The sequence below is a fragment of the Rhamphochromis sp. 'chilingali' genome (assembly GCF_963969265.1).
Source record: "Rhamphochromis sp. 'chilingali' genome assembly, chromosome: 6".
NCBI lineage: Eukaryota > Metazoa > Chordata > Actinopteri > Cichliformes > Cichlidae > Rhamphochromis > Rhamphochromis sp. 'chilingali'.
In genome coordinates, this window is record NC_137933.1 from 24,939,799 (window position 1) to 24,952,581 (window position 12,783).

Consider the following 12,783-nt stretch of genomic DNA (forward strand, 5'->3'; position numbering starts at 1 on the left):
TCTAGTGTGACTTTACCTAAAGGACTCAGCTTTAACAATAGCATACTTTCGCACACCGAGCTCCCCTCAGCTCTGAATGGCATGTTTCTTGAAATTGATGGTTTACTTTGGTCCATAAACGGCACAGCAACAAAGAGCAAAAAGCGGAGTGAGAGAGGGGTGATTCATCTCGAAGTGCGCTTGTTTTCAGTCGATTGATTTTCACATTCGACTTGAAGAATGCCACTGATACACTGGCCTGTTAAAAGCAGCAGTAACAACTCTGGAGATTTTCTGTTCAGCCTCACTCTTCCTGCAATTACTGTGAGGTTGCTTGAGGCAGAAGATTATTCATGGTGATGCAAAGCACGCTTGTTTCACCACTTGTTCAAAATGTCTTCGCTTTAACGCACTCTGTTCTCCACTGTGCTTGAACATTTAGTGGCACTTTGATAAGTAAATGTGCCAAGTTCACAGCATTTAAGAGTTGAACTGTTTAGTAAAAACCTGTCTGTGATACATGTAGATATGTTTTATGTGAAAGTTGGGGGAGTGCTTTTAGTGTCTTTCGAGGGCTGCAGCTAATGATTCTAATCATTCCTTTTGTCCAGCTAATCCACTGGAGAGCACAGAAGAGGATTATACTTCTGTCTGTTTCAGCCTTGCAGAAATAAAATGAAGAAAATAAGTAAATGGTTGTCATTATGCAAAATGCATTGGGTGGATTTGAATAATATTGGTGATACTCAATTGTCCAAAGAGGTCGTGAGCATCAGTAATGTGCTGCTCTTCTCTCAATGCACTAAATAAGTCTGATTCTCATTAAAACTGAACCAGACTGACCACAGGAGGGTGTGCGTGGGTCTGTTGGCAGGGTTTCCAGCATCTGCTGTTACAATGAATATTTAATAATGCTTATATTTATCAAGGAGGGAAAAAAGTCCGATTAGACTCATTTTTGTACAATTGATAAATCATGGGCAGATCTCATGCTCAGCTCTACATTTGCTCGAAATATTCTAAAATTAAGAGAGATGGGAAAGATTTGGTGAACAATATCCAAAGTGAAACCTTGGACATGCCTCTCAGATTTATTATTCAGCAAGTGTGTCAGCCACAAAAGACCTTTCCAGTCTGAATCAGCATTGCAGATCGCAGCGTTTACGTTTTAATTTATTTTCCTGTCGATGGTTTAAAGGTGTCAATGGCAGTACAAGCTTGAGGAATAAAAATAATTCTGTCTGGTATACTGCACTCACAAGGGCTTGAAATTTAAGAGGAAAATACAGTAAACGCTACACTAGACACATTATATTTTAATGATGCACTTTGAAAATAAAAAGGGCTTTGAAGTAGTTGAAAGCAAGACGTGGCTTTTGACCAAAGGTCAAGCTGAATGTTGAAAGCCCATCAAAAAGCATACTGAATGATCATTGCTATTTTCCACTTCACTATATCTCTGGCTTACCAGGTATTAATAAAACATGGTTTAAAAAAAAAAACAACTTTGCAAAAAGCTCAGCCTTCACCTAAACATGTTAAATTGCTCTTATTTTATTAATTTGTTTTTATTAAAGGTGTCCTTTTCACATCTGGTTAAAACTGATTGTCATCCCACTGATATTTTTCTCATGGCTAAATTCTGTGTATTTCATTGCTCTCTGCCCCTCAGTACAACAGCAACCGCCATGACTTGAATGCTAAAGTTGCATGGCAGTTGGGCTACACAGGCAAAGGTGTGGTGGTGTCAATCTTGGATGATGGAATCGAGAAGAACCATCCTGACCTGATGCAGAACTATGTGAGTAGCACTTCCTGAGTAGCACCTGCTAAGGTTTTGTTTTTTTTCCATTCTACTTGTACAATTACAATAGAGGGCTATTCTAAGGATTTTCAAATTAATTCTGCAGTGGTGCCGTGCTTTTATTTTTCTGTAGTAACGTTTCTAACACTTACATGCTTTTTAAGTTCATAAAAATGTCAGTAAACAATCTGTCCTTTCTAAGGACCCGGATGCCAGCTACGATGTGAACGATGGTGATCCAGATCCCCAGCCTCGATACACACAGCTTAATGACAACAGGTAAAACTCTACTCGGATAAGAACTTAATTTACTCTTGGCCTTCCCTGAAACCACCCTCTTGTTCTTCTTTGTCAAGATAAAACTGAACTTGTTTATTAATTTGTCCACCTCCCTGTGTAATAGCTCACAACTGAAATCTAGATAAGTCTGCAGCTGTTTCCCATCCTCTGCTAAGCCTGGAGGCATAAATTCTGAGGGCAGATACAATTAAATGTAAAAGGCTGTAGGTTTTGTTTTATCAAACAGCTTCTTTATTTTTCCCCTCTCTCTCGCTTTTTGGTATTTATGATATTTGATATTTCCGAAAATGTGCCGCTGCCTTCTAAAGTAAACCTTACTCCTGTCATATCCACAACATAAGTCTCTGAATTGATTTGGCCTTTAAAAGTCGAGCGTTTCTTTAGCCCAGATAAATCTGCAGGAGGATTAAGGTAGTGTGCGAAGAAAACTACTTTCTTGCAGTGGCATCTGCAGATGGCATTAGGAGTTGTTTACCATCACAGTGACGTCTTGCAGAGAATTGATTGAATTAAGTTCATCAGCATTAATGAAACAGCAAAGCTCTTAGCTCTGGAGGGTCTCTGCTTGCTTCTCTTCATTCTCAGTGCCTGCCTTCTTTCTGGGTTTAATTTCTGATTTGCTGTAATCTGCTGCTTGTGGGCCACTGGCCTGAGAGGCTTTTTTAACTTGAGGCTCACCATGATTACTGGTGAGAAGATTATACTTGGGCATGGATGAAAACGCAACAGGGCCCTGGAGCAGGCACCATCAGTATGGAGGCCAGAGGGATACAATCAGAGTGGCAGCATGGCCCAAACATATTGTAACTATGCTAATGCTGAATCAGCACCTTAAAGGCTTTGTCGAACATACAGGGGTTTGGGGCTGATTGTAGTAGTTAATTGCTTTCAAATGAAACATAGTTCACCATAATTTAAAGCAGAAACACAAACAGTTATCAGCAAACGCTTGGAACGGTGAGACAATGCAAACAGTATGTGCCATGCTTTCTGATTTAGCTCAGTTAAGTGTTTTTAACAGCGACATCAAGATTTTCTTGTGAAAGAATGTGGAAAAACATCCCTCTGGTGCGGCTCCATATATCCAAAATCTATGCCAAGGCACGCTTAAGCTCTTCTAGCTGCTCGTAGTGGCCCAGAGCCCAGCTAAGACACTTACTATTGATGTTTACTTCATTTTTGGTTGCACCTCTTTCCAACCCTCGCTCACCTCGGCCCTTATCTCCTGCCACCCAGCTCCCTGTGTCTGTCTTATTGCTGGAACAATTGAGTGTGTCTGTGTGTGTCTGTGTCTGCACGATGTGTGTTTGCCTGTTATCCTTGCTCTACTGTGAGGTTGGTGCAGATGCATGTGTAAACAGCCTGTGGGCAGGCATGAAACTGCGTAACGTTGTGTTAAACTGTAAGTGTCTGTTCCCTGAAGAAAGCTCAACTCTGTTCACCTACATAAGGCAGTCTTTCTCTCGCAGCATACAAGCAGCAATAAGGACCATTCACCGTCATGTTTATCTAAAACACCATGTGATCTAGAGGTTTCTTTTTCCAAGGTTTCTCTCAGTTCTATCAGAACGGTTTCCAAATCTGCATTTCTTGATTAATGTTAAACTGACAGTCTACAGGGATACTTAAAAAAAATAAATAAATTTGAGCCTGTGAGCTTTTAGTGCTGCTGTAGCACAAAAACCATAGTCATGATTATTTTGCTCAATAGTTGGAATCTCAGTAATTTAGCAGAATTATTCATTAACTTAATAAACATGCAGCAGGGAATTTCCTTGAACTTTATATATAATTCATATGGAAGAAAATTGTGATAGGGGACACAGGGTGTCCAGTTGGCACTCGATCCCAGACTGGTGTGTTTTTGAATAAAAAGCACTGTTACAGCACTGCCTTGCCTTAGGTAGCTGCTACAAACTGGAGCAGACATGTACAGTAGCCACGGGGAGAGTGACTGAGAGCAAAAGCCAATAACTAACTGACACATTGGTTTTCAGTAGAGTGTGACCAACCAGCTGAGAGATCCTTAAATTCTCGGCAGCTACGAGCCTTTCACAGAATCTCCACCACAAATCTTGCTGCTACTATCTTACTGTTTATGACTCAAGCTTAACTAAACTGAATTTAGGCTTTTTGTTGGGTGAAAGTGTGCTTCATGTATGACACAAGTTGATATGAATGCTTTGTTAATAGCCCATCTGTATCCGTACACAGGACTGACTAAACATGTGACCTCAAAAGAATTCACTGCACAGCAATGGATAAAACGCCTGCTAACAGTAACCTTGTGAATACTTTTCCAGACCTTACGTTGATCTCTCAGGACAATTTACCTCACATTCCTTACTTCACTTTCCTCTGCAAACATAAGCAGACACTTTGACCTGTGGGTCTGATTGTTTGTTAACTGGTAAACCATCAATAGACTAAAGAATGAACAGAGAAGGTGGTTGTTCAGAGACCAGCCAGCGAGTATTCCTCGAGTTTGAGGACGACAATATCATGTCTGAGTGAAGCAGTTTAGGTTTTAGACAAAGCTGATTGTTCTGCCAGCTGTGGGTCTGAATACTGATTGTGTGTTGGCCTTGGGCCTGCAGCCAGCTGTAGTTGCTGTAACCCAAGTCAGTCCTTGTGCCTCGAGTCTGCCATAGGGCTTGTTCCTGCTGTAATCAGAACAGAGCTTTGTTGAAACTGCTCTTTGTTCACCATCATTTTTTTGTTAGAAACAAAGAATCCAGTTATTGAACAGTGTATCACATACAAAAGGTGTTTCAGCGTTTCTATGGAGTTTTTTTTTGTTTTTTGTTTTTTTCCTTTTCCAGGAAAAGGGAGATTTTATGGCAGCTCAGCAGAGAATGATAATTAAAGGTCTTTATTTATTTATTTATTTATTTATTTATTTATTTATTTATTTATGAGAATGTTTTCATACTGTAACTGCTAATGATTGTAATTGCTAATTTAAGCAGCATAGCTATAAACCCACCAGTCAAAAAGTAAAGTTGGTAAAGTGGGAGGCATTTAATGACATTAATGTATACAGAAATCAGATTTAATTGTCCACATGATGATGGATAACGGTGCTTTTATTTCTGTTTTCTTTGTACTGTATTCCATATAATAAGGGCTTTCTGACGCACTTGCCAAACTACATCAGAATGGGAAATGTATTTCGGTGGAAGGACACAGAAACAAGGCAAACAAGTTTTGTCCTGTGTAAATGTAGCATGATCAGTTTAAGAAGTGTGTGCAACTGAGAGTTTAGAAGACTGTTTCATATTATCTGAGAGCCTTTCAGTGTCAGGGAATTTATCAGGACGATATTAAAGCCGTGATAATTAATCTCTGGGACTTGTTAACAACTGATTGAACAGTCTTGTCAGTCAGCTCTTTGTTCCTGCTGACAATGTCTGAGTGGTTTCTCTGGAGTACTTCATGTGAAGATCTCCAGCACTGTGCTGTCAGCTCTTTAGCCTCCTGCCGGAACCCTGAGCACGAGGTTCAGTCCAGGTTTGCTTTAATGTGATGTCTTCTCAGGAACTCGAAACGGTAGAAATGAGGACAGTCAGTGAGCCAGCATTCATTCCTTCAATCACGTCTCGCTCTCATTATTAGGACTGGAAGCTCCCCGAGGCTAATCTTTGTGAATGATTATGCTGTTGACAGATGAACTCAGAGTCATAGTTTCTAATTAGATATGGAATCAATCTGCATTTGGAGATTTTGGGCAATAAACTATTAAAATCTTTCACCGGGGTTCTATTTGATATTATTATAAAGGCTTCCCTCTTATTCCTTTTTTCCTTTTTTCCCCTCTCCTCACCACCATTCATCCAATCTGCTTCACACCCAAGGAAGTGAAGTCTTATTTTGGGCTAAAAGTTGATTTCTGTTATTCTTTCACAAGAAAAACTTTTGATCACGACATCCTCAGTAGGCCACTGTCGATAGGGAGTGTTAGCAGCGTGATCACAACAGCTCATTGAATAGGGCTCAGTCTAAACTGCGAACAGTCATTGAGACAAACTTATTACCACCTGATGTGAAGATGTTGAGGAATGCTATCTTTAGTAACTATCAGCTGTCCCACCATCTGTTTTATCACCACAGTGGTTATTTAACGGCAAGCAGCTAGTGAAAGTGGAGTTTGGGACCGATTAACTATTGTGGTCCGCTCGATAGGCACAAGCTCTGCAGCTAAAGCTCGCTTCACTTGTGTTTGAGCTTGCATGCAGTGAGAGACACGTATGAACTTATAGCTGTCCTCCTTTCAAAACTCACACAGTATTTATGTGTGAGTTTTTGCACGCCGTACTTCTTATAAACACTCTGGCTGCTTGTTGTTTACTATAGCAGCACACATGCAGGGCAAGTATTAAAGCCTGTGCATATAAAATCAATCTAAATAATGTCATTTCTGGATCGCAGTCAAAGACTAATGCTGTTGGATCATTGCAGGTAAATGTTGAAAACTCAAATCAGCTGTGTATTTGCTGACATATCCCATTTCCCCCCCATGATAAATGACTGCAATAACTCAGTTGTGCTGCAAAGTGCACTGGTCCCCCTCTAAACAGGGACAATGTGAACGGGCGCTGCACCAGTTTTAGAACACTGTACTGTCTCTGCAGAGAGAGGAGGTTTTGTGGATGTGTTGCCCTCACAACCTAAAAAGCTGATACGGTAGTAAAATTTCATTTGAGTAAGGGAGTAAGCTTCTTTGCCCAATTTGGCCCAAAGATGCACCCTTCTCTCTTTCTCTCCCCCCCTTTTCTACTGACCTTAGCAACGAGTAGGAGGAGCAAAGAGATATCTTTGTGTATCAATTTCATTTCTTACAGGAAAATGATTCCCAAAACCCTGATTACGCAAGTCATTCTTGTATAATCAGGTTCAGAAGCCCAGGGCTCTCTCTGTGAATCATTTGTATCCCATGAACAGCCTAGCATGTAATTGACTTTAATGCATGTATTAGAGGAACACTTCAGGAGGGATAGGCCTGTGCATGCCTGGGATCCCATCGCGGACACCTGAGCTGTTCTTTATCATCAGTTTTCTCATCAAAAACACAGATGCTGTAGGATCTAAGACTCCAAAGTCAACAAACACACACTGCTGGGATTGCTGTGATAAAGTTCACTGGAAAATCCAGATGACGTGTGCATGCGTGTGTGAGTGTTTAACTTGGTGTCTGTAAAGATGTTTTTTATTATCCAACTGGGCCTCTGCTACCAGCTCAGTGGTAACAGAGGCCTTTAAGAGACGTGGCACTTTTGTTGCCTCTTGCATTAACATTAACCTTTGCCCTCTTATCTATTTAATGCTCATTTAGAACTACTTATGACTTGAGTAGCCGTCTACCCTAGGGCTGTGCGATATGACCAAAATCTCGTATCCCGATATAAAACAGATATCGTCCTGATAACGATATAAATCACAAAAAATTTAATATTTTCTGTAAATTCTGTGAATCTCGGGTAGGTGAAGTGTTTCCAGCTGCGCGTCATGTACCTGGAGTCCAGTGTTTTAATTGATGCATGAAACTATACTTTTTTTTTTTTTTTTTTTTTTTTTAGACCTAGGTTGTAACGGCCACCGTTTTCTTTGAGTATTTATTACACGGCGTGCTGCGGGGAAAGCCTGTTCTAACGTTTGAGTCTAAGGTTTCTTTTTTAGCACTTGACGACTCTTTTTTTGCTTCTCATCCGTCAATACTCTGCACACTTTTTCACGTGATTCAGTTTATTTCGAAAATTCTCAACAGGAACGTGAGCTTTATTGTGAAAGGTTTATGTGGAAAATAAACAAGCGGACATGCGACGGTGTTACCGTCGTTGTTGCTAACGACAACCCATAGAAACAGGCGCTTGTCTGTCTGTAGTGTGGTTATATTAAATATGAGGAAGAGAGAACTTTAAGAAATTAATATAGCCACTACAGTGACCATCAAAACGATGAAAAAATATTGCCGTAAACAGTTTATTTTGTGACACCACGAAACAAATGATAGCGTAAAATGAAACCATAGTCATTTTTATATCGTCATCCAATATATATCGTTATATCGAACAGCCCTAGTCTACCCTCAGACCATGTTCTTACATCAGATGCAGCCCATTTTATCAGGGAAGGCTGTTCACTGCTGATAGGGTGTTTTGATTATTTGGTTTGTGGTTTGGCAGGTTACCCGGAGTGCCTCAATGAAAGCCTGCTGGCCTAGATAGTTCCTTCAGTAGTGAAGGTCCACTGTATCTGTTGTTTCCTGATGAATCCAGCATTCCTGTCTAGGAATGGCTGCAATCCAATGGGGATTGCGCCATGGTTTAGAGGGCATTAAGAGTGCATGTCCATCTGGCAGGCGATGGGAATATGACTGGAATATGTTCCCAAGCCCTTCTGTTTCTGCTTTTTGTATCTGCTTGCAGCTTATCTTGCTAGAGAAGTTCAAACTTGATGAAATAGGCGTTTTGATAACAGCAGATGTGATTCTCAGTTTCTTGCCACTAGTGTTATATGGCCATTTATTTTTTTCTTTCACTTGACCGTTTCAGGCTTTAGGCTTCCTAAGGTTTACTTTTTCTACAAGGACATGGTAATGCACAGTGGTTTTCAGTCATAAACATTTTTTTCTTTAATGGTTGAATTCAGATTGTTTAAACAATCAAGGCCAAAGAGTGTGGGTGTGTTTTGTCTCAGTCTGCAGCTTAACCACAATGAAAGATGAAGTTGAGTATTTCACAAGTAACTTTTTGTTAGACAAGTGCACAACCTGCCGTGTGTGTGTTTATATATATACAGCAAAATGCTGTCATTAGGCAAGTAACATTAGGATAAGCAGTTTGTCTGACGTTCTCATTCTTTCTTTTAAGGCATGGGACCCGATGCGCAGGAGAAGTGGCGGCAGTTGCCAGCAATGGGATCTGTGGCGTTGGTGTGGCTTACAACGCAAAGATCGGAGGTATGGTGTGGATGATTGATTCAATCTCACAGAGGCAAAACTCAGTTTCATCTCAGGTCTTATTTTTTTCTTCCTTTTTTTTCCTCTGACTGCCAGAATGAGGTGAAATACTTGTTCTGCTGTGCCTGTGTTATTTTCAGCCCATTTCCCAGGCACAGCATGCCACTGAATCTCTTTGAACATCACCACAGTTGTTATGTGGATTGCCAGTGTGTTGTAAGTGTAATGGTTTTGCATGGAGTAGCAGTGCTGAAATGCACTGAAATGACACAATCATATAGCTTTTATTGAATCTCCATTAGCCATAACAGTTTGTATACACGCTACACATAAATAAAAATGGCTTTTATACTTCAGGTGTTCTCTTCAGGCAAACTGTTCAATCCCCAAACCCATAAAATTATTAGTTAAATTATCTCTTTAACATTTTGTGACAGTCCTTAGCCAAGGTCAGTGCCCTGCCTTACATTTGTAAGATTTGTATTGGCCCCTTAGTCCAGCTCTCCACATAGATGCTTGAAATTAAGCTTTTTGTGGTGTAATTTTGCTGACAGACATCAGCGCAATAAATTGCAAACTCTGAATATTTACAGGCACCTTGTTGTGCTGATGGTGTCTCAGAAGAAATGAAGGGACTCCTCAAGGTTTTAACTAATTCAGCATAAATGTGAATCTGCAATCTTTAGTTGGTCAAAAGCAAATCCTGCTTTAGGTTTTTTGTCTTCTGTTTTTTAAGCCAAGTCCCAGACAGCCAGAAGTCAGATTGCTGTTCTACACGTTTGGTAGGGTCTCGTTGGCACCCTGCTGTAATTTCAGCTCCTGCTGTTTTCAAGTGATGCAACCACAAATTGACTGTGTCACTCTAGCCAAAGAAATGCCATCACCTCGTGTCTGTGTCCATCACTGTGCACATGCAGGCTGTTGCTGGCTTTCATCTTCACTCGTTGTCTTTTTTAATTTAAGAAAGCAAGTCCAATGAAATAAATCCCAAATGCATATTTGTACTTCGTTGTTTCTGGTTTGCCTCGTTGTTCTTTGTTTTACAGATATATTTTCCATTTTCATCAACAAGGCAAACTACTAATGCAAAATTTATGTGGCAGATTGACCCAAAACAAATCGGTTGATAGAAAACAATTTTCTTAAAGTATTTCTCTTATTTCTTTTTATGAAATAAAACAAAACAATTTCCTGGTTGCAGCTTCTCAAAGATTCTTTTCTCACTTTTATCACAAGATAAATATTTCCATCACTTAAAAAGTCATATTTTTATTATTTTAAACCATTTTAGATGTTTGTTTGATCGTTTAATTAACCTATTAACGAGTTTCCTAATAATGAAAACCCTAGTCTCGGTGCTAATGCCCGTGATCATCTTGTTCTCTTGTGTTTTTTTTTTTTTTCTTAAATGCTTATTTTGCACTCCTAATGGGTTTCCTTGTTAATAAACGGTTTCAGTGAGCTAGCAGTTAAAGTGTCAAGGTGCAACTCCTCACAGATGAATAATCATATGCGGGTGTTTGGCCTTAGGGGTCGGAGTGTGCTGTGTACCACTGTTAGTTTTATCTTTAAATGATGAAGATGCGGAGCAGCAGTCAGAGCCTGCTCATTTATGAGAATATACAAAAGTGGAGAGCGTGGCAAAATATTTTGAAATATTAATTTGTTTGTTCTAAAAAGGATTTTGCACCCCGATGGGTTGTTTTGCTTCTGCCTAGAGGGAGAGAGCAGTTTTATCGTTTCTCTTCCCATCCTTCAAAAGAAACTTCAGTAGCTTTTTGACATTATAACAAATATCAGATTCGATTTGTACATCTTGAATATCAATTATTTCATCTTTAAAAAAAAAAAAAAGAAAGTGTAATTACATTTTTTTTCTCACATGCTAAAATTCCAGCCACATCAAATGGGCGGTTTGAAAAGAAGTTGCTGTGGAGCTATTGCCACTACATGTGTGCTGTGTTGATGATGATGATGATGATGATGATGATGATGGCTTAATGCTTGTTTTAGTGCAGAAGACATATTGTTTTGTCAGTGTTGTGGTGGTCTGATGACTCCAGGATGCAACCTAATGATGTTTAGTCCTTTTTTTTTAAGGACTGCACATGCTGTAGGAGCTTTTTTTTTTTTTTTTTTATCTAAGTACACGCTCTAGCTCACTATGTCTCTGCTTATCTCAATATCCTTCTGCCTACTTCCAGCTGTTATAAAGTTTGACTACTGTGTTCTTTATCTACACTTAAGGCTCTTTTCGATCAGTAAAGTCCAACCAAAACCACCATTCACAAATGACTAAAGGGAAAAAAAAAATTAAAGTATTCATCCACTTTTCACAAAGAATAACACTTTATTTTCTTATTACAGGGTACAGACATTTGCCAAAAATTTGCCTGACATATTACAACACAGTAACATGAGTCCAGATTGTGCAGATTCTTCAATAGCTCTAAAGAAATGGAAGGAAATGTGTTCGTCAAACATCAGAAACAAGCGAGGGAAACCCATTTATTGTTCATGCTGTCATTATTCCAGTAGCATAAGCTGGTAGGTAGCGGTGCAGCAGTGCAAAGTTGTTGGGGTTTTTTTGTTTTTGTTTTTGTCGTCTTTTCTTTTCTTTTTTTTTTTCCCTGCACAAGATCACCTGCCATCTTATCACCTGCAGAACTGAAGCCCATTGTTTAGCCAGAATCCTCTCCTGTGAGGTACTTTTATGGTTGTTTTTAAATTAGATTGATTGACTGACTTCAGCATTCTTAAGATTAACTGGGGTAAAGAAACAAATAATCCTCACAATTAATTAGAAAAGTCCCAGTTCTGACAAAAGTAGACGCTGATACAGTAGCTTTGACAACATTAGAAGGGTCACCACCTCAAACTCTTTAAATCTTCTCTGAAATGTTTCACTTCTTTGGGTTTATGGTAAATAGACTCAGACAATTACACTTTGATAGATGCATCTGGGGTTCAGTATCATGTTCTAAGATACTTTGACATGCATACTAGAGCAGGATGGGATTGAACCACCAACATTAAGGCTCTTGGGCCACAGCCGCTGCAGGATGAGCTCATCGTTCCTTCAGGCTGGTCAGCATATGGCACATAGAGGTGTCGGTTTGTTCACAGTTCACAAGAATTGAAACTCCTCCAACAGTGTTGGCCAGAATTTAATCAAAGCTGCACACAATTATCACCTAATGGGTCTTCACCAATTTTTTATTTTTATTTTTTTAAACCTGTTTCTCTGTGGGGGATGGTGAGACGGATGAGCTAATAATTCACTGCCGCTTTTTGTTTCCTCCAATGTGTGGCACTTGGACATTACAATCAGTTGTTTTATTTGTTCGTTTATTTTTTAAACACTTAAAAAAGATTATTGACAGAAATGCAAATAATTAATAAGATTCAGAGGCTGGAATGTGGAATCTGCTCTAGAACTGTATTGAACCTGTAGTATGGCTCTTAGCCTCTCTATCTTGGGGAGATTGTGATTCAGGATTTTGGACAGCTAGAGGAAATGCTTGAGTCTCCTCGTCGACCTACACATTCCTCTCACAAAAATGTATGCTGCCATGGAAACGCTAGTAGCAGTTTGGAGCTTTTGGAGAATTTCAAAGAGCAGCTGCTTTGTTACTTATAGCCATATATAACAACATGAAGTAACCTGACCTGTAATCGGAGCAGCAAATTAGTTTGTTATTAAAGTGCCTTGGATTCCCCCACCCCTGTCACTTTTCTTGTG

General features: G+C 39.6%; 1 protein-coding gene across 4 annotated transcripts in view; it reads left to right on the top strand.

Annotated features, from left to right (window-relative positions):
• furina (furin (paired basic amino acid cleaving enzyme) a) overlaps positions 1–12,783 on the top strand; it is an 86,899-nt gene that overhangs the window by 52,836 nt on the left and 21,280 nt on the right. For all 4 annotated transcript variants that reach the window (XM_080884266.1, XM_080884268.1, XM_080884267.1 and 1 more), the window contains exons 5-7: positions 1,652–1,780; positions 1,986–2,062; positions 8,953–9,041. In XM_080884266.1, the coding sequence (XP_080740392.1) occupies positions 1,652–1,780; positions 1,986–2,062; positions 8,953–9,041 (295 nt within the window). The remainder of the gene's footprint in view (positions 1–1,651; positions 1,781–1,985; positions 2,063–8,952; positions 9,042–12,783) is intronic.